This window comes from Calliphora vicina, chromosome 3 (assembly GCF_958450345.1).
Source record: "Calliphora vicina chromosome 3, idCalVici1.1, whole genome shotgun sequence".
Taxonomy (NCBI): Eukaryota; Metazoa; Arthropoda; class Insecta; order Diptera; family Calliphoridae; genus Calliphora; species Calliphora vicina.
In genome coordinates this window covers 9,955,426-9,980,943 of record NC_088782.1, presented here as the reverse complement: position 1 = coordinate 9,980,943, position 25,518 = coordinate 9,955,426, and the positions used below count along the sequence as shown (strand labels likewise).

General features: G+C 30.0%; 2 protein-coding genes across 2 annotated transcripts in view; both read right to left on the bottom strand.

Annotated features, from left to right (window-relative positions):
- Positions 1 to 25,518, bottom strand: part of Eip78C (Ecdysone-induced protein 78C) — a 119,129-nt gene that overhangs the window by 91,113 nt on the left and 2,498 nt on the right. The window lies entirely within an intron of this gene.
- Positions 22,814 to 25,518, bottom strand: part of LOC135954030 (ecdysone-induced protein 78C-like) — a 76,577-nt gene continuing 73,872 nt past the window's right edge. Inside the window, exon 6 of the mRNA XM_065504076.1 lies at positions 22,814 to 22,915. Within this exon, the coding sequence (XP_065360148.1) occupies positions 22,814 to 22,915 (102 nt within the window). The remainder of the gene's footprint in view (positions 22,916 to 25,518) is intronic.

The following is a 25,518-nucleotide window of genomic DNA, read 5'->3' as shown; positions in this document are numbered from 1 at the left end:
TGTAACGAGAGAATACAAATCATAACATAAACAAAAAATAATGCACCTAACTGTGTGTCCCCCCCAAAAAATGCTCCCATTTACGAGAGCAACCCAGAGAGCGCTCTCCCCCCTAAATGGGCTTTGGTTTTTAGCTAGCAAAGAAAAAAGAGTGTAAATATAATAATAAATCTCCCCACCTATACTAACGCTTCACAAGAGTATGAAAATTACAATAGAATTTAAGAAAATTAACAAAAACAGAGAGGCAATATTTTTTTATATTTTTTTTAACGAGTTGTTGTTTCTTTTTGTTTCCTCCAACTAAAAATGGCACGTGCAGAGTAACAGCAACAACAAAAACTACAAATTACAACAACAACATCAGAAGCAGCAGCAGCAGCACAGCAAATTATGCAAAAAGCAGGAAGAAGACAAAAATAACAAGAAAAAGAAATTGCATAAAGGAAAAGAAAAACCTGAAAGATAAAAAATAAAACAAAGAGGAAGATGTTGTAAACGAGAGCAGGCTGAGAAGTGCTTTCGTATAACTGCTAATCGAAAGCTTTTCGTATCGTAGAATATCGTATTCAAATACAGTGAGACCTCGATTATCCGTAATGGTCAGGACCGGGAATATTCTGGATAATCAATTTTCCCAATTTTAAGTAGTTTTTTAATACATATAGTTTTTCGATAATGACATTTACGGCTTTATATTGCACCCTGATCCATCAGTTGGATCAATATCGTCCAATTTGGTGGACAAACTTTCGTTTTCAGCATTAAGGCAATCTGCTCTCAGGTAAACTATTTCAAAAAATGTATGTTTAATTTCCATTATCTCATTGGTGAGTTTTTTCATTGATATGAATTCATTTAATTTTTCCACGAAAATTATAGCAGCTATATAAGTTTGTGAATACATTGTCGCTTTTTTATTTAATTTTGAGCGAAATATTTTAGCCTTTTCTTCGCTGTTAATCCAGAAATTGAAGTTCCTTTCCTTCCGGAACCATTCATAAACACCAAAATCTACTTATGCTTCCGAATCATCGTATGCAATAGAGGGAATTCCCCTATTTCGTTTTATTCACATTGTTCAAAGATAATCCAAAAAATTCTGCTTATAATCCCGGGAAATAGATGCAAAAAAATTAAATCGATCCAAAAATATTTAAATTTTCTTTCCCGTTTAATTTATTTTGCCAGTTAATCGAATCACGGATAATCGAGGCCTCACTGTACAAAATAAATGTTATATTCAAGAAGAATCCATTTCAAATAAAATTAAAATTACCTAATTTAGGGAATTTTGAGGTTATGAAGGTTATCATCGTTCAACGTGCCCAGGCCAGCCATAAAAGTTTGAAGACCATGAAGATTGTTGTCAAGCAAGATCATCCAAAAGCAGGGAAATTGGGTACCATACGAATTGAAGCCATTACGATAACCCGATTGGATCCATTACGATAACCCGAAGCGCATGATATCATACGTAAAGCCCGACCAACCAGCCGAATCGACACCAAAGCCAAATATACATGGCGCTGAGGTAATTCTCTGTATTTGGTGTATAAGGGGTCTTATCTATTATGAGCTGCTGAAATCTGACCAGAACATTACAGGGAACCTGTACCGAACCCAACTGATTGGTTTGAAGCTAGCATTACGCGCCAGACATGAAACCGTAATATTCCATCATGGCAATCAAGGCGAATTTATACAAGGTGGAGTCAGTGAAACAGCTGATAATTTTTTTTTTCGCTTTTTGGTTCTAACAACTGTCAAAGCTTGTTTTTATATATAAATATCTACATATTCTAAGCTTATTAGCAAAATATTTATTGTTTACATAAATAAGTAAAGCCCTCACTATTCAATTATCTACACTATATTAAGATTAAATACTCATTTGTTTAATTTTTCATTTTGGTTTTTTGACATATGTTAAGACCAATCGTTGCTTTTGTAGAACTGACACCACGTTGTATGAATTCGCCTTGATGGCAATGATGGGCAACATGTTACAATACCTGTTAAAGAGTGTTTGGAATTATGTGGTTGGGAAGTTTTGTCTCATCCGCTTTATAGTCCAGAATGTGCCCCTTCCCACCATTATTTGTTGCGATCGATGCAGTACTTTCTCTCTGGAATACGCTCCACTTTGGAACAGAGTATCTGGAATTGGCTTGATTCGTTCGTTACCTCAAAAGATATGCAGTTCTTTTGGCTAGGAATCCATATGTTGCCACAAAGATGGGAAAAGGTCATAGCTAACAACGACAAATACTTTGAATAAATTTATATTTTACAAATGTTTCAAAGTAAAGGCAAAAAATTTCAAAATATTCCGCACTTTTAAGTGATACACCCAATCAAAGGATAAATTCTGTTATTAAAGATAAATTACCTTTGAAACAGTCAAATTGGTTTCACCCCATTCAAAAATGTGTCAAACACAACTGGAAAATTCGATCAATAAGATTGAGACAATCGATTTGCATAAATTTCGGTTGATACAGAAAAAAGTTCAAGATCTAGGAGAGTAGCTCCAAACAAAACGGTAAATTGGTCGGCAAATCTACAATAATTTCTTTAAACTACCTAGGTTAACAGCTGATATGCTTTATTCTGCAGTGTATTTTTTGATCAAATAATATAAAAAAATCTTTACAGAAGAGTCCTGAAGAGCATCTGATCTGATAAAATTTAGACACTCAAATGACATTAAACGGAATTTTTAACTTAATGTTAAGTATTTTTGATTTGAGCTATGATCTAAATTCAATCAATAAACGTTAGAAAACAATCACTCTTAGTTTATCGGGATCCTAAGAGTTCGTCAATGCAAGAAAGACCGCTGAATATGATTTTGTTAACTTTTCAGCACCGACTGATCCGAATTCGATAATCATTGAATTCTATTTGCTGATCATGCTTAGTTGCCTTTAATTCTTGAGTCAATTGAAGTTTGTAGGAATGATAATGTAATTTATTCGTAACGTTTCTAGCAACAGTCTCACAACGACTTCGATGTTTTGAGTTTGGAAACTACATATTCGAATACGAATCCAGAAGTGGTAAGATCCACTCCATCGATAACAATGTTTACCATATTAAACTGGTTCCGTTTGGACTTGATGGCAAATCAATTGCCTCTCAACTCTGGGTTAAGGCTAAACGCTTAACGGTTGTATGCTGGTAAGGACTCTGGGTCCATCAAGATTTTGGAATATTACGAAAATGCTAAGTAGTAATGTTTACTTCTGCATACCGAGACCTTTCTTTGATATGCAATCCCACACTTATCTTGATTAGGGATATGTGGATTAGCGGACTCTAACCGTGGAGTTGACAAGAGGGCGTAAACTGATGGATGATCCAATAGGTTGAATAGGATTGATGGTGGATTCTTTATAGAAGATTACTTCAATGGTTTGTGTATATTAGCGGGAGCGAAAGCACTGTTTTACCATGTTTACCATGTTAAACTGGTTGCTGGTGGTGGCTCTCAATTCTGTGGTGAGGTTAAAGAATCGTGAAGGATCATGATCTGGTAAAGACTCTGGGTACTTCAATATCTTGGAATACTATGAAGCTATACATAGGAATGTCTGCAACTGTATACCAAGAACAATGTTTAATGAATTCTTCATAGAAGGATATGTGATAAAACACCATATCCTTCCAAAGAATATTTGTGTATTTACTGATAATAAAGATTCCGTTGATGGAATAACGAGTTTCTTCTCGACATCTAGGATAACAAAAGAATGCTGGGTGATTCGGAAGGAGATAGGGACATATTCTGGGGTAACCGTAATATGAGTTCCGTAAGGTATTCAATGACTAATGTAGAAATTATCATAATGAGGAAGAGGAGGATACAGTGTGTTATGTATTCTGTCATTGTCCGGCAAATGGACACTATGAAAGAGCATATATTTGGTGCTCCCTATCTCTCGTCCTTGGATGAATTGTTGAGGATAAATCTTAGTTACATCAAGTCATTCATCAGAGAATCTGGTTGGTTCGGAAGAGTGGCAATCCATGGAACTGATTTGATGTTTTTGGAATCTCACCAACATTCTCAGAAAGATTATCTAAGATTCTAATTATCTAAGATTCTAATTCCTGAATACTAATTTATGTAGAGCTCTTGTTTTTCTAAAAGTATTAATATTCAAGACTATTCCGCAGAATCTTCAGAAAATTATGTTAAAATAATGTGCAAGCAATTCATATAATGGTATTTAATGCACTTCGCCATGAGTATTCAATAGTATGATAAATAATTTTAAAACCCAATAAGAAGAAATCCAATAAAGATGAAATCTTCCATGTTCTATTCATTTAGTTTTCGAAACCGCTGCTCCTATAGCGGTCCGAATTGGAAAAATATGTTGGATGATGGAGCAATTGATAAAGCATTTATATACGTACATACTCTAGAATTCAAATATCGCATTTTGGGATTCTTTAAATTGACATTGGAATTTTCCAACAAGTTGCAATAATATTTGTGAATTAAAGGGTTTTCAGGTTGCTATGAGGATTACGACTTATGTTTAGAGATCTGACTGAAGTCTGTCATTTTTATTTTTGAAGTTTTTAATGAATTTTCTCAAAACAATGAAAATTTAAGAACGGGATTAAAAATGTACGCCTTATAAAAATTAGAATCAACGTAAACCTTTTCCTGCAATGATGTACTCTACTGGAATATGCCTTGAATAGGCTTATCCCCATGACAAAATACCCGTCAATCTATTAGGCTGAGATATACCCCATCTTTATTTGTGATAGGTAGAGTTTGAGGAAAAGGTCAATCAGTACCAATATGAGGATCAAGTTGTTGTTATTTCCCAGAACCAGAAACCTTCATTTGAATTTCGTATGCTAGAGAATGGAATGTTTATTGTGTCGGAATTTGCTCACTTATGGAGATTTGTATTCTGGTTAAGGCTAATAAATCATTTCGTTACACTATCTCGGATAAAGTTTCAGAAGTTGCAGAATTGAAACAATACCATATAATTTAGAGCATCGACAGACTGACTGCTTCTTGGTTCCTTGGTTCGTAACATTATTGCCAGCTAAATCCGATCCATTTAATTCACCCATCACCAGGGTAAACTTAATATTTTCAATGATTCTTTATCTCGACTGTAGTTAGCCAATATCCTCTAAATTATTCTCTCATAAAAACGTTAATAATCAAAATGTGTTAATCAAGTATATGAAATCCCTAACATGGCTTAAATTTCAGCAGCAGTCCATTGCATTATGAAACTCTCAAACCCATTTTAAAACTTCATAGCCCAGATTTAAAACAACTTTTTAGAAAGCACTCGCTGTAATACTACTAGTAAAAACAACAAAAACACTAAAAAAATGCTAAAAAGTTTAAATATTTAAACACACACTCACATCAATAAACAATTGTACAAATAAATGTTCAAACTACAAACACAAGTAACTAACAGCCAGGCAGGCAGGCAGGCAGGCTGTCCATTTGTATATAACAATTGTGAGTGAGTGTAAGTGTTTGCTATGTAGCATTTATGCTCCAAAGGAGTTTTACAACAATCGGTTTTATATTGTACATATTCATATAGATTTGTATTAACGTTTGCCTATTCCATAAATGTCAACCGAGGAGGCAGGCAGGCAGGCAGGCCAAGTATCATTTGAAATTATATAACTTTTTAGTGTATGCACGAGTAGGTAACTCGCTCTATCTCTCTCCCTCTTCTACAATTCTTTGTTTTTGCTGCTGCTGCCTGGAATACATGACATTAGTTTTTGGGCATGTCCACATCCAATGTTTAAAACAAAAAGCTCTATCTCGATTTCTTATTTCCGTGTTTCCTCTTTTGTGTGTATGTGTGTTTTTCTTTTTTGCTTTTTTGGGGCCAATAAAAGAAAAGTGACATAGAAAATCTTCTGCCAAATGTATGGCTTTGATTAAAGTGACAAATTGTTGGAACATGACAAGAGCAGAGGTGTAATGGTCATCACAAGGGAAAAGGAAGTGGTTTTGTGTTGGTCTTGCAGGGGAGAGGCGGGTTGATTAAATCGTTGTAGAGGTTAAATATTTCGGTATCAAATGAAAATAATAAATTTCTCTGCTAAATAATATTGGTATGTATGTATCTGTCATGCCAATAATGAAATGTGAAGTCTTGTTTTTACTACTATTTTGTAAAAACGTAGTATTTCTACTACTATTTTGTAAAAAAAGTAGTATTTCTACTACTATTTCATAAAAAAGTAGTTTATCTACTACTATTTCATAAAAAAGTAGTATTTCTACTACTATTTCATAAAGAAAGTAGTATTTCTACTACTATTTTGTAACAAAAGTAGTATTTCTACTACTATTTTATAAAAAAGTAGTTTTTCTACTACTATTTTATAAAAAAGTAGTATTTCTACTACTATTTTATAAAAAAGTAGTATTTCTGCTACTATTTCATAAAAAAGTAGTTTATCTACTACTATTTCATAAAAAAGTAGTATTTCTACTACTATTTCATAAAGAAAGTAGTATTTCAACTACTTTTTTGTAACAAAAGTAGTATTTCTACTACTATTTAAAAAAAAGCAGTATTTTTACTACTATTTAAGAAAAAAGTAGTATTTCTACTACTATTTAAGAAAAAAGTAGTATTTCTACTACTATTTTGTAAAAAAGGTAGTATTTCTATTACTATCTTATAAAAAAGTAGTATTTCTACTACTATTTTATAAAAAAAGGAGTATTTCTACTACTATTTTATAAAAAAGTAGTATTTCTACTACTATTTTAAAAAAGTAGTATTTCTACTAATATTTTGTAAAAAAGTAGTATTTCTACTACTATTTTATAAAAAAGGAGTATTTCTACTACTATTTTATAAAAAAGTAGTATTTCTACTAATATTTTTTAAAAAAGTAGTATTTCTACTACTATTTTATAAAAAAGTATTATTTTTAGTACTATTTAAAAAGGTAGTATTTCTACTACTATTTTATAAAAAAGAAGTATTTCTACTACTATTTTAAAAAAGTAGTATTTTTACTACTATTTTAAAACAGGAGTATTTTTACTACTATTTTAAAAAAGTAGTATTTTTACTACTATTTTATAAAAACGTAGTATTTCTACTACTATTTAAAAAAAATTAGTAGTATTTCTACTACTATTTAAAAAAAATTAGTATTTCTACTACTATTTTGTAAAAAAAGTAGTATTTCTACTACTATTTCATAAAAAAGTAGTTTATCTACTACTATTTCATAAAAAAGTAGTATTTCTACTACTATTTCATAAAGAAAGTAGTATTTCTACTACTATTTTAAAAAAGTAGTATTTTTACTACTATTTTAAAATAGTAGTATTTTTTATTTTATAGAAAAGTAGTATTTCTACCACTATTTTTTAAAAAAAGTAGTAGTGTTTCTACTACTAATTAATAAAAAAAGTAGTATTTCTACTACTACTTGATAAAAAAGTAGTATTTCTACTACTATTTTATAAAAAAGTAGTATATCTACTACTAGAAAAGTACTATTTTAAAAAAGGAATAATTTTTTTTACTATATTTTATAAAAAAGTAATATTTCTACTACTATTTTAAAAAGTACTATTTCTACTACAATATTAAAAAAAAAATTAGTAGAAATACTACTATTTAGAAAAAGTAGTATTTTTACTACTATTTTAAAAAAGGTAGTATTTCTACTACTATTTGATAAAATAAAGTAGTAATTCTTCCACTATGTTATAAAAAAGGTATGTATATGTGTATGCATGAATGTCAAATTTCGGCCTTTTCCAGCTACGAATGAATTTGAAATTAATATTATTTCATTACAATAATGCACTCTGACAATGCTCGAGCCCTTAGCGCCAAATTATCGTAAGCGACATTTTTAAAATTTTTGTTTTATTGCAGAAATTAAAATTGTATGGACCGACTGATGTTTTAGCGTTCTCAGAATATCAAAATTGTTAATAACTTCAAAATTATAGGGGGTAAGATTTTATCGTAAGTCAATGTTTTCATTTTACAGTAAACGAATTTTATCGTAAGCGACACATAGTGGTATAGAAAAAAAAGAGGGAAATAAATCTGCAACTTCTAAATGATTAGTTTGGTTTGAATGAAATTTCACATGCGCAAATAAGAAGTGTTGTTGAGTTTAAGTTCTGAATGTGGACCTCATGGGCCCACCAGGGGCGCCACCAAGGGTCCTCAAAGTAGGACACCTCGGATATGTTACATTTTTAAAATGATCCTATTTCTTCGTTTGCGTTCCGATTTCAAATACCTCAATTACCTCTTATAGCTTAGAAGATATTCGCATTTGAAAATTAAATTTTCAACAGTTTTAACCATTTTTTGATAACAGCGTATTAAAATATTTTCCGATTTTCTCCAGTTTTCCTTCATTAGACTAACAACATATGTATGTGTCAAATAGAAAAAGAAGTGTTTAATAATAATGCCTAAGTCCAAAGTTATATGCATTTTAATTTAAAAAAATTTAAAAAGCCGATTTTTCGCTAATTTATTGGGAAAAAAGAAATTTTTTTCTTTTTAAGTACTTTCTGAAAGCTAAGTTTTCATAAAATATTTTAATTGAAATAATGGAAAATTCGAATTTATGTTCGTACAAAATTTTAATGCTGTTAAAATAATATCTATATCATGCATAAATATATGTGACCAATTTTGTTACATTTTCCAATTTCAAACTTAAAAAATTTGAAAAAATTAAAAATTTTCATTAATTTGAAGAAAAAAATTTACTTTCCGGAAGATAGCCAATAAAACACATGAAATATTACTACATCTTTTAAGATTAAAATCTAATCAGTTGGTCCTCTGCGTACATGTCCACAGAAATAAAAAATTGATTATTGTACAATACGAAATTGTTATAAATTGTATAAGTGATTTGTCTTAAAAATAACAATAATAAAATAAACACACACATAGAAAACATTCAACCAAATTTTAAGGCAGCCGGGAACATTCGAATAATCGCGATTAAAATTTAAATGGCAAATTTTGGGCTCACACGTCGAAAACTGTCATTAATTTTAAAAATACATTGTGAGTTTTTTTTGTTTCCAACGCAATTTACAACGAGTTCATTAAACTTGTTATTAAAAACAAATAATCTTTACGCTTTTGGATAATAATATTTAATAGAACCAATAAACAATACAAAATAACTGAGGATAATTTTAGAAAACAAAATGTTTTTTTTTTTAAATTAAACATAATTTGACAAGTAAACAGTCAGTCACTGCAGGAGGTTCAATGACACCAAAGAATAGAGGATGATGCTGGTTTTTATTTTTTTTGATTGCAGCTAAATTACATGGTTTTATGCAAGTTAACAAGACTGTTTTGATTAATGCAATAATCTTGTTTTTTTTGTTGTTGGGGAAGAAATTTGTTTTCTTTTTGTTTTGTTTGTTTTTGTTGTAAAGAACATTTGACTGTGAAGGTTAAGGTGAATGCAAATGTGCACTCAAATTTATTTATTTAATTTTTGAGCGTTTTTCAACAGCAAATTTTACGACAGTAACAACAAGTTTACAGCAGCATTATTTAAGAATGACAAAAATAAAACGCCAACTTAAATCAACAAATTATGTTTGTTTTTTGCGAGTGCGAATGTAAATTCTTAGTAAGTGATTATTGTCTGGATAACTTCCTGATTACGTACGAACGTAACTCCCCCTTAAGTTGTATGCAAATGATTTGACCAAAAACACTGACTCTCCCCCAAGTTTTTTTTTTTGTTTTGTTTGTTGTTCAATTGCATGTCCCCAAAACGTTCAAATGACTGACTCGCCGACAATTGTCGTCGTAATCATGACAAATACTTACGACGGAGTAAGTCCAATTTGAAAGTAATCAAGAAGTCAAAGACTGAGAGTTTATTTTAAATATATTTACATTTGTATTAATGTACATATTTAAAAACAACTTGATTCAGTATGCAAATGAACGAAAGACAAATACGTACATACATACAGTTTAATTCGTACTTTTGTAGTAAGTTATCATTACGCGAGTCCAATAAGAGTAATTTCGTACCAAAAAGTGTTTAAGCGTTACAAATCAATCAAGTGTAACGAGTCTGCAATGTAAATTTTATAAGGAGTAGTTGTGCTAAGAATTATAGCAGTGGAGGAAATGAAATACTCAATAAAAATTGTTTGTAAAATTCGTTATTTCTTTAAAAATGAAGCCGGCGATCGCGTGAGGGTCAATGGAGATCGTTACCGCACCATGATCAATGATTTTGTGTTTGAAAATATGGATGACATTGATCGGGTCGTGCGATTTGACGCCTTTGAGGCCACGATTGATCAAAAAAGTCGCACAAAATTGGAAGTCCGGAATGCGCTACGACAAGAACAGCAGCGGTGGCCATATGACCGAAATAATTTTCAAAAATCATCTTTCGAAAAAACAAAAGACATCCATTTTCGGCTGAGCCGAATCTTATATACCCTTCACCAAATTATAGTTTAAAATAAAAATATTAAATATTTTTAAGTAAACTAAATTATTTTTTTTTTAATTTCTATTAAATAAAAATTTTTTAATTTTTTAAAAAAAAATTTATGACATTTTTTTCAAAATTAATTTTGAAAAATATTTTTTTGTGAAAAAAATATCATGACAAAAAAATTTTTTATTGAAAAAAAAATTTTTGTTGAAAAAAAAATTCGGGCTAAAAAATATTTTTCCCGATTATGACCCATTTTAGGTCCGACTTACTATTGCGTTATATATAAAGTCGTTTATATGGTATTTGAAATATCTATCATGGTAATCCAGATATAGATCAAAAATCGAGGTTGTCCTGATTTTTTCCTTATTTTTGGGCCAATTTTCTCGATTTTAAATAGCAACCCAACCGGGTCTATAGCGAATATATTGATGTATGAATTAAGTAAGTCAACATACAGACGGACAAGTTAAAAAATATTTTTCCCGATTTTGATCCATTGTAGGTCCAAATTACAATGAGGTTATATACGTCGTTGCAATGGTATTTGAAATATCTATCATTAGATATCCATATTGTCTATATTATGGACTTAGTAATCCAGTTATAGATAAATAATTGGTCAATTCACAAGGTCTCTTATCAGTCATATTGTCATAATGTCTTAATATTTCTTAATGGTTTTTATTGCTTTTCAAGAAAAAAATGTCCTAAAATAATACTACTCCAACCAGCAGAAACCTGCGCCGAACGCCAACGAGTCGGTTAAGTCGAGCAGCCGAGTTGTGAAATATTAGGACATTATGACAATATGACTGATAAGAGACCTTGTGAATTGACCAAATATGTAGTCAAGTAGTAGTCAGACATTTGTGGGCCGTTTCTTCCGAATTTAAAAAGCAACCGAAGCAGAACTATAGCGGATTTAATGATGTAACAATTTGGTTTTTCTACTCGTCTATTAATATTTCACATTACAATTATTTAGGCTAAATAATTTGAGGCATTATAAAATTTATTAATTACAAATCTGAAACTAAATTTAATTTAGCTCAACTTCTGTTATTATCATTACTCTGTGATAATTCTAAGAATACTTTTGTAAAGTAATTAAGACAATTGAGCCAAATTAAATTTACTTTCAAATTATAAAATATAAATTTCGAATAATTATCAAAAATCTCTAATTAAATAAAAATCTTTATTATGTAATTTTTTCAACATTACTGTAACATTAGTTAGCGCAATAATAACGTAAGCTGAGACTTAATCAAAAGTCCAATGCCCATTTGGAATTGAAATTGTTGCAAATACTTCTTATTAATAATTGTTGCAGTAGCAGCAGTAACATTTGCTACAGCAAACAATTGCAAAGCATTTATTATAGCAGCAATTACAATATATTTAGGGGGGAAGTATTCCTGCATAAATTTTAATTAAAAAATCGGTGCTATAAATTCCGGACATGAATATTAAACATTTTAATCCTAGGAAAATTTGTCAGAATACCAATACTTTCTAAAAAAGAGGTATATCAAGGGCTTATATTCAGAAGAGCTATCTTAAATATATACCGATATAACAGTATGTTTTTCTTTATATGAAACATAATTTCTTTTTTTTTTTTTTTTAATTTCCAGAACTGCTGGTTTTGCCACTTCTTCCCAAAATGTTAAGGAAAACAAAATTTCTGCTAAAATACACTTTATGTTGAAAACAATATTTTGCAATAAGAGAAAAGGGAGAGAGAAAGACAGACAGAGAGAGTGGCTATCACAAAAACCGCAATTACGGTTAAAGATAATTTCCGCGTTCCCCCTGGTTTTACACAATTTTTACAACAAAGTTTAAAGGCAAACATTTTTAACTAAGGAGTCAATGAAATCATAATGAATAAAACGAAAGAAAATAAAAATCACACATGCAATCACAAATACGCATATAGAAATGCATACAATCGAGCAAAAATTAAAATTCCCAACAGTTCTGGCTGACTGTGCCGAACTAGTGATTTTACCTATCATTTAGGTTAAAAACTTATTACATTAATAGTTATGTAACAAGTGCTTGTTCTAATATAGATTACAAACAGACTGTCTAATAGCTGGTCCGAAGTAGTCAGTAGTCGGATTCAAAGACCGATTACATATTATACCCTTCACAAGGAGTCGCAAGGATATATATTCCGTTTGTAATTTCTACATTTTTCATTCGCGACCCCGCAACGTATATATATTCTGGATCGTTATAGATAGCGAAGTCGATATATCCATGTCCGTCTGTAAGTGTTGTAATCAACTTTCCGTAGCCCCCAAATAACTTATATCTGGATTACTAAGTCATTAATATAAACAATATTGAAGTCCTTTGCAACGATGTATATAAGGCTATAGTAATGGGTAAAAATCGGAGAAAAATATTTTTTTACCCAAATTTTTTTTTACCAAAAATGTTTTTGTCATAATTTTTTTTCACTAACAAAATTGGAAAAAAAATTAAAATATTTAAAATTTGTATTTTAAATAGAGTGTCCAAAAAACCGGCAAAATTAAAAAAACGGTTACCGGTTTAACCGAAAAGGTGTGTTTTTGAAAAAACCGGTTTTGATTTTTATCTTTTAAAAAAAACGATTATCCGGTTACGGTTTTTATCTTTAAAAAAACCGGTTAACCGTTTTACATTAAATTTGTATTCAATACTAGTTGACCGGCCCGGCTTCGCCCGGTAGCATTTACTAATGTTAGCTCTTCAAGTTTCTCCAACCCACATACAACTGCCTGTTCTTATTTATTTGCAAATAAAATATCTAAATTTGTACTGCATACTTTACGGAGCTTTTTTATTACAGTTGACTGGACTCAAAAAAGAATTTCCGAGTTTTACCCGGAATTCTTTTTCTTTACAAACCATCTCCTGAAAATTTCGAATTGAATAAAAAAATCAGCCAAATCGCTCTCACGTGATGCCATTACATACATGGACCATTTCATGTTAGTTCTTCAAGTTTCTCCAACCCACCTACACCACCTGTCTGTTCTTATTTATTTGCAAATAAAGTATCAAAATTTGTACTGCATACTTTAGGGAGCTTTTTTATTACAGTTGACTGGAATCAAAAAATAAAAATTTCCGAGTTTTACATTAAAACCTTACAAAAACCGATTTTTCAAAAAACCGAAATGTTAAAGGAAACCGAAACCGATCGAGTTTACAAAGATGAAAAAACCGGTTGACCAGTTTTCGATTTTGGATACTCTAATTTTAAAGTATAATTTGGTGTAGGGTATATAAGATTCGGCACATCTGAATATAGCTCTATTACTTGTTAGCTACCAAACTTGTTAATGTTTTTTGAACACGCGTTAATTAACCTCAAATAGTCAGTTTAAAAGACACTCCAAACCTTCCTCCGGCAACTCTCTAATATAATACTTCTCGTGAGTACAATAACTACTTTCTAAAGTGCTGTACAAAATAAACATTTGAAGTGACTACACTTTAGATTACATAGAGATACTTAAGTGACAATAGACTTCATATTACATTACCTGGGATGTGAGAAGTAACTAATTGACTTCTCTCTGCACTATATAGAGCAAATGATCAAAAATATATAAATTGCAGTCAGTGAAAGTTATTGTCTATAAGCAAAGAATATGGATATAAAGAATGCGCATTATGTAGAAGTAAAATTTCTTATGGCCGGTTTTAACTTTACGACCATTACGACGCTCTCACCAAAATCTTTTTTAAAAATCATTTCTTGATTAGGGGGGGAAGACAGAAGGAAAATAAACACAAACAAAGAGCGTAACAATGTGTTGCCTCATCGTACGTTTGTACGATTATGTATGTTATATGAATATTTTTAAAAACAATTCTCCTGGCGGGAGGGAAGACAGAAGGAAAAGAAGCCAAAACAATGAGCGTAACAATGTGTGGCTCTCATCGTACGTATTTGTTTATGTCAGTATATTTGTATGTGTATATTCTTTGATCATTTTGGTTGCTGAAAAAAATAACTTCTTTTAGTATTTGAAAAATTTGTATTTCTGTCTAAAAGAACTTTGAACAACAATTTAAAAATATTAATATTCTTTAAATAAAAAAAACTGTTCTATAAAAAAATAAATTTTTCGAAAATTTTCTGTAAAAACTATAGACACATACATTCTACATTTTATTAGAAAATTTTTGATAAATTTTTAATTTCATTATTTTAACTTTTAAACAATTTTAATTAAAAAGATCTATAAATTATCCATTTTAATAAAAAATCTTTGACAAATTCTTTTTTATTATTTTACTTTTTTGATAATTTTTCTATTTTAATAGAAAATTTTTGAGAAATTTCCCTTTTTAATTGAAAATTTTTTGATACTTTTTTATTGTAATAGGTATAAATTTTTTGATAAATTTTCAATTTTAATGGTAAATTATTGATGAATTTTCTATTTACTTAAATGTAAAATTATTGATCAATTTTATATTTTAACAATTTTTGATAAATTTTATATTTTAATGGAAAAGTTTTGATAAATTTTAATAGAAAATTTTTGAAAAATTTTCTTTTTTAATGGAAATTTTCTTTTTGATGCAAAATTTTTGATAAATTTTCTACTTTAATTTTCCATTTAATGGAAAGTTTTTGATGAATTTTCTATTTAAATGAAAAATTTTTAATAATTTTTTATTTTAATAGAAAATTTTTGATAAATTTTTTATTTTAAAAAATGTTCATTTTAATGCAAACTTTTTGATGAATTTTTTATTTAAATGGAAATTTTTTGATAAATTTTCTATTTAAAGAATTTTTTTGATAATTCATTATTTTAAAAGAACATTTTTGATAAATTTTCCATTTTAATGGAAACTTTTTGATAAATTTTCTATTTTCTTAAATGGAAAATTTTTGATAATTTTTTATTTTAATAGAAAATGTTCTATTTTATATATTTTTTTTGATAAATTCATTATTTTAATAGAAAATTGTTGAAAAATTTTCTTCTTTAATAGAACAATTTTTGATAATTTTTTTATTTTAATAGAAAATTTTCTGCTTCAATGGAAATCTTTGAAAAATTGTTTATTTATCAACAATCCTTTTTTTAAAAAAGTGTTCAAAACACATAAAGGCTTATTAAAGTAAAAAAATGGAGTTTTTAAAAAAATTAAAGTAAATAAAAAAATTCATTTTTTTTTAAACATAGTTTTGATAGAGATTTTTTTTATAAAAAATAAAAAAAAATTATTTTAGAAATACAGTACGGGCTCGATTTGTGCAACTACCTATTATTGCAACTGACCGATTAGCGCAACAGCCTATTTTTTAACATTACAGTCTTTATAACTGCAACTTTTTTCAAAAAAAAAGTCGTGATAAGTGCAACTTTAATTTTTTTATTTCAAATAAAACATTATTTAGAACTTATTTTTTGTTCTCTTTTCATTTTATTCCCTTTTTTCTTTAAATATAAAATTTTTATACTGAATACTGGGAAATTTTAATTTTGACTTTGTTTATTATTTTATGAAATTTTGCCTTAAATTTGATATCAAATATTTTTTTGAGTTATTTATTAATTTTATTGTATTATTTGAACTTTTTCTTTTTAATTAAAATAATTGATTACTTAATCATCAAGAAAAGTGCATGTTTTTGGTAAAAATATATCAAAATAGTACTATATTTGGTGGTCGGTTATTGCAACATTTTGAAGATTGCAACCAGCCCGATTTCCTTTCGGTTGCGCAAATCGAGCCCGTACTGTATATTCATTTTTAAGTTTGTTTTTTTTTAATTAATTATTATTTGTGTTTTTAGAAAAAAAATGGAGTTTTTAAAAAAATTAAAGTAAATAAAAAAAATTCATTTTTTTTAAAACATAGTTTTGATAGAGATTTTTTTTATAAAAAATGAAAAAAAATTATTTTAGAAATGTTTTCATTTTTAAGTTTGTTTTTTTTCTTTTTTTTTTAATTATTATTTGTGTTTTAAGAAATAAAAATTTTAGTAATTAAAAGAGCGTTTTATTATTTACAAAAAATTCACAACTTCTTTGTTTAATGAAAATTAATATTTTTTAATTATATATATATATGTATTTTTGTAATAAAATAGTTTTGACATGGATTATCCCAAAAGAAAAATATTTCATTAATGAGCAATTTATATATATTTTTTTTTTTTTAAAAAATGTTTTTATAATTTTTTTTAAAGGTTGTTTTAGAGTTTTTTTCAAGTTGTTTTTGAAAATTTTTTTATCTTGAACATCTTTTTTTGTGTATTTATTCTAAAATTAAAAAGTAACTTTTTTGTTTCTGTTTTATTAAGAATAAATAAAATCATTTTTTAAATACGAAAAATTTAAGTTATTTTTCACTTTTTATTCTTAAGCATTAAACAGTATTTTATAGTTATTATTTTTTAATAAATTAAATATAATTATTCGTTTGATAAAATTTGTATTTTTCTTTTTTTGGAATTTCCTTTTTCTATAAACCAAGAGCAATGCTTTCGGAGAAGTACTAATAGTAGAAAGTCCAATACTTTTATTTTGTGTTCAAAACAAGCGTCGGCAAACCACTCTGGGGTCAAACGTTTACATGACTCAATAATAAAGGATTTTATACCAATTTTTTGGGGTTCAGCTTTAAAGATTTTATGAAATATTAAAATGTGTTTTTTGCTTACATCCATTAATTTATCTGATGGAGCAACTAAATTTCCAAAATCCGTTAGCGATTGATAATTTTTAAAGTATATAAAAAGCTCGCTTGGAGCTGTTACAACTTCATCCATCTTTCTCAATTCACCACTACATTTTTCACATTGTAATTTTGGAATGACTTTAAATGCTACATATCCAACAAAGTATCTCATCGAAACAAGTTCGAAATTTATAGAAGCAGAATTATCGAAAACATCTTCCAAAAAACAATTTGCATATATGTGGCTGTCAAAATCAACATCAACATCGTCAATTTTATTGCAACTTGGTTCTTTATGTTTAATAGATAAATCTGGTTCAAAGTCAGCATCAACTTGCATTATCTCGTCCTGTACAGGCTCACAGTTGCTAGAAGAGCTTGACTGAACTATTTTAATCGCCATAATTTTTGCCAAAATATTATTTACTTCGGCTACGGATGGGTTGTTATTGTTTCCCCCTTTTTGGCGCAATACAGAAAACGTGTTTTCCAATTTGTCTTGATTCAGTGATTTTGTCATCAAGAAGTATACATCACTCCCTTCCTTTAAAATTTCATTAATTAACATAAGAACTGAATTAAGGGTGAGCTTCATCCCATTTAAAAAGAAAACACGCTTCTTTTGGTCCACAAATTCCACCTTTTCTAAATATTCTAAAAAAAAAATTATAAATTTATGTGCTTCACTGTTTAGCTGAATTGCAGATCTATAACAGTTATCACCGTAAAGAGAGCCACTATTAAGACAATCGAAAATTTTGTCGATTTTTTCCACAAACTGTGCTGTAGACAATGCCAATTCTGCGGAACTCTTCTTAAATTTTGTAGTTTCGCATATAGTTTTAATGGCAGCGGTAACAGTTTTGCTAAAAATTTGTGTTGCAAATTTAACTCGCATTTTTTCAAAAGTATTAGGACAAATGTGTTGCCTTGTCAACTTTGGGCACATTTTAGTTTTTGCATTTTCTTCCATTTCATACAGTTCTTTAATTACTTGGAAGCTTACAGTTCCATCCGGTGTTTTTAAGTCACATTTTAACCACCCATTCCGCAAAGACTTAACCAGGTGGGGGAAATCATACATACAAAAAATTTTTTGACAATTTATTTCAAAAAACGGTTTATCCACAGATACATTAAGGTTGGAAAAACATTTTCGGTTTGTTGAGCCTTGATCGCATACTAGGACACAAATTTTTATACCAATGCTTTCCAAAATCTTAATATTTTCCTTTACGATTTCACTTAATGTATCTGCAGATAAACCGTTTTGGGAAATGAAATAATTTAAAATTATCGTAAAATTAGAAAAAATGGACTTAATCATAAAAACACAGACATGGGTGCCAATTCTATTGGTTCTTTCAAATGCTAGGGTTTCGAACCCATCTACTAAATCCAGACTTGCATTATACCTCAACTCTTTTCTAATGCTCATCTCATCCATTATTAAGACCATATGCTTCGCATCTCTGTCATCCAACTGGGCGCATTTTTGCTTAACGGATTCAAAAGCATTATTTTTTAATCCTGGTTGAAGGAATTTAATTGGTGCCCACCGATTTAAGGTGGAAACATGTGGCAGACGTAAATTTAATTTATCCCTTAAAAAAAAATATGTGGATTGGGATTTGTAAAATATATTCTGGGCTAAATATTTAACTTCTTCAGAATATTCCTTTGGCCGAGAGGTCAACAGAAGCTTACAAAAGGTTTTGCTTTCTACGCCAATATTTTTTAAACTATCAATCGATTTTCTAAGAGACTTTTCTTCATTTTTACGACTAAACTTTCTTACACATTTAGTGCGTCTCTTCGATTTTAAAATTTCTCTACTTTTTTGGTATTTTTTTAGGAGATTGGAATATTTTTTTCTATACTGATTTACTAGTTGCATTTGTTTTTCGCAATTTGTGCAAAAGGGGGCTTCAACACTTTTACATTCTACATTTTTTGGGGAAAAACGAAACTCTAAGGTAAGATCTTCCGATTCCTCGTCATTTGCGTCCATGTTTTCAGTTGGAATGGCATCCGCCTTTAATTTTTTTCTCCCAACATATGTACTCGAAAAATGATTATCGCATATGTAAAGATTTTTATCGAAATCCTTCTCAGGAATTCGACATTTCTCCCGCCAAATTTGTCCTAGCATCCTGTCTGAAGAAGGAAATTTAAACATTTTTAAACCTTTAAATTGTCGTTTAGATTTTTGGCATGTTTTTATGCAACATTTTACGCCTGATGGCAAAGAATTTTTTTTTTTTTTATTCGCATCCATTGCGAAATATTTTGTATAAATTTTTATTACAAAATAATACAAATATTGTATAAATACTTATATTTAATAAATATATTAATGAAGCTAATAGTAAGACAAAAAATTTCATACATAAAAATGCATTAAAAAAAATATACATATGTATATAATTCATCTGCGTTCACAAAAGTTTAAAACATCCGCTATCACCCTTCTTTGTTAAAAGCTGACGACAGACTAAGTTTACAAAAAGAAATAAATATTTGATCAAGCAACGAAAATTATCAATGCATATACACACACGCATACTAAAGTATTCACAAATATACAGAAGTACGAACGATGAGAGCCACGAATTCTTACGCTCATTGTTTCTCTATCCTTTCCTTCTATCTTTCCCCCCGCATCATGAAATATTTTTGAAAAATATTCCAAATTATGTTAAAATGCACATTCTTTATACTTTATATTCTTTGCTATAAGCGATACATTGACTACTTATAAAACTACTGGGTTATTTAAGGGCTATGTGTTTGAGTATGTGTGTTGCTTGGGCACATGTGTGTGAACATGTAAATTAATAAAAATAAAAAAAGACAGAAATTATGAATAAAAATAAATGAGATGTTAAAAAATAAACCAAATAAAACTACAACAAAAATCACTTCTCGGTAGGTGATGTTAATGTTTTTTGAACTTTTCTTCAAAAAATCGACTACATCATCATCATCAATATGCCAACAACTTCATCAAAGCACAGTGGCTATGTTTGTGAATTGTGAATTGCAATTAATATAGATGTTGCAAATTACAGAATGATAGGGCCATATACATAGCTTTTATAGTATTGTCTACAAGCCTAACAATATCTGCTTAGTTGCAAATTTGTTATGGTTTCTACTAGCCGAGCCCATTGTGCATCATTCATAATCATGAGAAATTATTATGAGGAAGAATATGAAGAATGAGCCAAAGTTCTATTTGAATGCATTCAACTCCCTTTATAAGCAACAACACAAAAAAAACACACAAATTCTTTTACAAACACAAGCAGTACATCATCACACATACACTCCGCAATTTGTTGGTCTAGCAGTTAAATGCACTTAAAAGTCATTGCATTTTGGTTTATTTTTTCTTCTTACTTCAAACACACACACACACCTACATGCTCCCATTTCACATACTCTCTCACACACATGCATACAAAAGGAATGATGTAAAGTTTATAGAAAAACAACAACAACAACTACAACACCAATAATAAAATAAAGGAAAAGGTCAACGATTTCTATCGTTCATTACTACTTTAGTTTGTATAAAATACCAGCAACAACAACAATAACAATAATAGCAACAACAACTACAAATTATAAGGAATCTACTTTATTGCAATAGTTAGTGCTGCCAGAGAAGAGTGAGTAGTTGTTTGTATGGAGTAGCAAAGAGTGGTGGGAGCTGGAAAAATGCGAGTGTAGAAAAGCACAAAGTAAAAGATCGTCTGTGGCAAGTAAAGAAAAAAAATAATTGAATTATGTTTGTTGTTCTTTGAACCTCATCATTATGGTGTTAATTAGCTGCTGATCAAGGGCAGAGTTTGGAAAAAGAGAAATGGAAAAAGGGTCTCTAATGATTCATACAAATTATACTGATGATACATATGTATTTAGATACGTTTCCAAAAATTATTCCTTTCAATATCGGTTATCAGGTTTTCTAAAAACCGGTTTTCTAAAAAGTAAAATTTTCACATTTTCACATAATGATTTATTGTGTTCCTCATAAATAGGTCGGTTCTCTAACTTTCAAAATTGCCAATTAGTAATTAATTTAGGAATTAATACCAGGGACCATAACAATTATATTATTTTCTGATTTTTATTTTTTTGTCCGGAATATTTGTCAGACTCTGAGTTTTATTAGACCCTACACCACCATAGTGGGGAGGGTATTATGCGTTTGTGCAGATGTTTGTAACGCCCAAAAATATTAGTGTAACACCCACCTTAAAGTATACCGATCGACTTAGAATCACTTTCTGAGTCGATTAAACGATTTCCGTCCGTCTGGCTGGCTGGACGGCTGGCTGACTGTCCATGTAAACCTTGTCCGCAGAGTACATGTCGTAATTTTGAAGATATTTCGATCAATTTGGCCCAAGGACCAAGCCTATTGAAACTGGCTGAAATCGATCCATTATTTCACCTAGCCCCCATACAAATGTCCTTCCGAAATTAGACTTTATCGGTCATAAATGTTTAATTTATATATGTCTCTCCACAAATTGCGCTCCATATAAGTTTTATATATACAAAATTCATGTCACCAAATTTTGTTACGATTGGTCCATAATTAGTCATAGCTCCCATATAGACCCGCTTCCGAAAATCACTTTAACGTGCATAAATCGCTTAAAAATGTAGGTTTACACACAAAATTCAACATAAATATAAATAATATAGACATAAATCACACGACCTATTTTCATGGTGATCGGTTCATAATTGGTTATAGCTCCCATATAAGGACCACTTCCGAAAATCACTCAAAAATATAAATTATTGAAATTTTAAAAGAAAAATGTTTTTGCTCTTTTACTTAGTGTAGGGTATTATATGGTCGGGCTTGGCCGACCTTACTTTCTTACTTGTTTGAATTTGGAAACTGTAGCATTTATTTAGCTTCCTGATAGCTTCTCACAATATTTAGCTAACACAAATGGTGGAAAAATGCAGTTAAGTATATCGAAGAACTGTCTACAACAACTCCCTATAAGCACTGCGGGTAATCATGAACAAAAATCATGTAAAATTTTAGTGGTATCGACAGCACTTTTACATTTTTGGGATGGACTAAAACCCCGATATTGTATTGAAATGGTACATGATTTTTCTTTGTGTTTCCTCGCATAAAGACTCTGCCTTAGTGCTTCCAGGAAAGTAGTAAGCAGTTCTTCCCTTTACTGAATTTTTACCTAGATATTGTGGGAAGCAAAAACGATGCTGTCAATTGCTACCAAATCAGCAAAGCAAACGTTTTCTGCTGGCCTATTTCTCTATTTTAATTTTTTTTATTTTAAAATAAAAAAGTCCTTAATTAAGGCCTCTTCCTAGGAGACGCCACTGTGCTTTCATTAAATCATTTAAAAAATATAAATTTTGTTTCTTCCTTGTGCAAAAAATGGCTGGTGCTAGTGCTGCATGCTATTCATAATTATGTTGCATGCCACTCTGCAATGTTACTTACTACTAAACATGTTGTTGACTGGCTGGGTTTCGTGTTTGAAAATTTCTTTTTCTTTCTTCACAGTGTGTTTTTTGTTATGTTTGCATCTTTTCAGGTTTATGTTTTAGTTGTTGTTGTTGCAGCTGCTGCTGCAGCAGCAGTTTGTTGTAACTGGTTAATGCTGGTGTTGCTGGCTGCTCTTTTGATGGATTTGCGTGTCTGTAAACAGTTTTTTTTTCGTGTTATTTGTAGGAATTTTTGTTTTGTAGCCGCTAACTACTAACGGCATAATTCCTCTTGGTTATTATGGGTTTTTCTTCCTTTGCCAAATACATACATACACTTACAACCACTATAGCAGCAACATTGTTTATTGCAATTGCATTTAGCCTCAAAGCAAGTTGGGAGTTTAACTCTTTGCTCTTTGCAAGAGGATTTCCAAACGAATTCAAAAAGCATACAAATGAAAAAAAAAATGAGTGAAAGAGTCGTCGTCTGTCTGCTGGTTAAATGTTGAGTTCAAAGCGAAAGTGTTGTTGTTGTTGTTGCTGGTTGCATGCAACAGTTGTACAAGAAGTACAAAAGACTATGTACCCAAAAACACTTCACTTACAGCAACTTGCACATGTGTGAAAGTATGTATCTGTGGGTTTGTGTTTGTGCCTGCCACAAACACACCTTTATTTGATTAGCCTGAGAAAGAAGGAAGTGGAATAAAACTTTTTTGATTATTGTTGCTGTTGCTGCCGTTTTTTTGTTAACGGATTAAACTTGTTATTTGAAGGCATTTGGGGCTTTTATGTCAGTCTCTCTCTCTCTATCTCCTGCTCTTTCAGGCCGTATATCTGTCTAATTGTCTGACTGTCTGTCGGCCGTCTTTCTTTTGCACTGGGTGTTTGCTTTAATAAGTTTTGCTGATTTCGCTTTTAGTTTCTTCTTGATATTAAATTTTTCATTTGTTTTCGAAGCTGCAGTGTGTTTATGTAGTAAATTTGTTTATGTGTGTAAGTATTTGAGCATGTAAAATATCTTCCGGGTCTTGATAATATTTCGTAATAAAATACATACATTATGAAAAAATACAAAAAAAATAATAAAAATTAAAGCGTTGAAAAGAAAAAGCTTCGTTAACAGTTTTCTTATCTCCTGCATCAAATTGAGTCTTTAATTCTTCTTATTGTTTCTGGTCTTTTTGTTTAATGTTTTCTTTTGCCGCTTATTAGGAATCTTTTGCCTCTTCCAAGTACCACACATAATATTGAGACACAGTGGGGCAGCAAAAAATATATACTATTTTATTTATTAATATTTTAAATAAATTGAAAACAAAACAAATTTGAGTGATGATATATTGGGCATTGTCGAATTTTATATACACTTAACTTTTGGTGGAAAACATTTTTTTCATAAAAAATAAAAATCCAGGATATAAAAGAGAAACTTGTTGAAATTACAAAAGGAATTGACAAACTAAACAAAAATCGAAAAAATTCTTCAGACCATATAATACCCTACACTATGTAAATGAGCAAAATCATTATACCCTACACCACCATAGTGGGGAGGGTATAATGCGTTTGTGCAGATGTTTGTAACGCCCAAAAATATTAGTCTGTCTGGCTGTCCATGTAAACCTTGGGCGCAGAGTACAGGTCGCAATTTTGAAGATATTTCGATCACATTTGATACATATTATTTTTTCTTCCCAAGGACGAAGCCTATTGAAACTGGCTGAAATCGGTCCATTATTTCACATAGCCCCCAACCAAATGTCCTTCCGAAAATGGACTTTATCGGTCATAAATGTTTAATTTATAAATGTATCTCCACAAATTGCGCTCCAAATAAGTTTTATATATACAAAATTCATGTCACCAAATTTTGTTACGATCGGTCCATAATTAGTTATAACTCCCATATAGACCCGCTTCCGAAAATCACTTTAACGTGCATAAATAGCTTAAAAATTTTGGTATACTCACAAAATTCAGAATAGTAAACTTTCATATAGAAATAAATCACACTACCTAATTTCATGGTGATCGGTCCATAATTGGTCATAGCCCCCATATAAGGTCCACTTCCGAAAATCACTCAAAATATAAATTATTGAAATTTTAAAGAAAAATGTTTTTGCTCTTTTACATAGTGTAGGGTATTATATGGTCGGGCTTGACCGACCATACTTTCTTACTTGTTTTTCTTTTAAAATTTCAATAATTTATATTTGTGAGTGATTTTCGGAAGCGGGTCTTATATGGAAGCAATGACCAATTATGGACCGATCATAATAAAATTTGGTGACATGAATTTCGTATATATAATACTTATTTGGAATAGAAATTGTGTAGATACATATATAAATTAAACATTTATGACCGATAAAGTCCAAATTCGGGAGGACCTTTGTATGGAGGCTATGTGAAATAATGGACCGATTTCAGCCAGTTTCAATAGGCTTCATGCTTGGGCTTATATATATCAAATTTTGTCCAAATATCTTAAAAATTCCGACCTGTACTTTGCGCACAAGGTTTACATGGCCAGCCAGACGGACGCAAACATGAAAAACGATTTTGTATGTCTGAAATGCTGCGTTAAAGCTATAAAAGAAAATCATTTTAGCACCGAAACATTACTTGCGATGAAAAATGGATCCATTACGATAACCTGAAACGTAAGAGATCGTACGTGAAGCTTGACCAACCAGTCGAATCGACACCAAAGCCAAATGTCAATGGCGCTAAGGTAATGCTCTGTATTTGGTGGTAGCAAATTGTTCTTATCTATTATGAGCTGCTGAAATCTGACCAGACCATCAT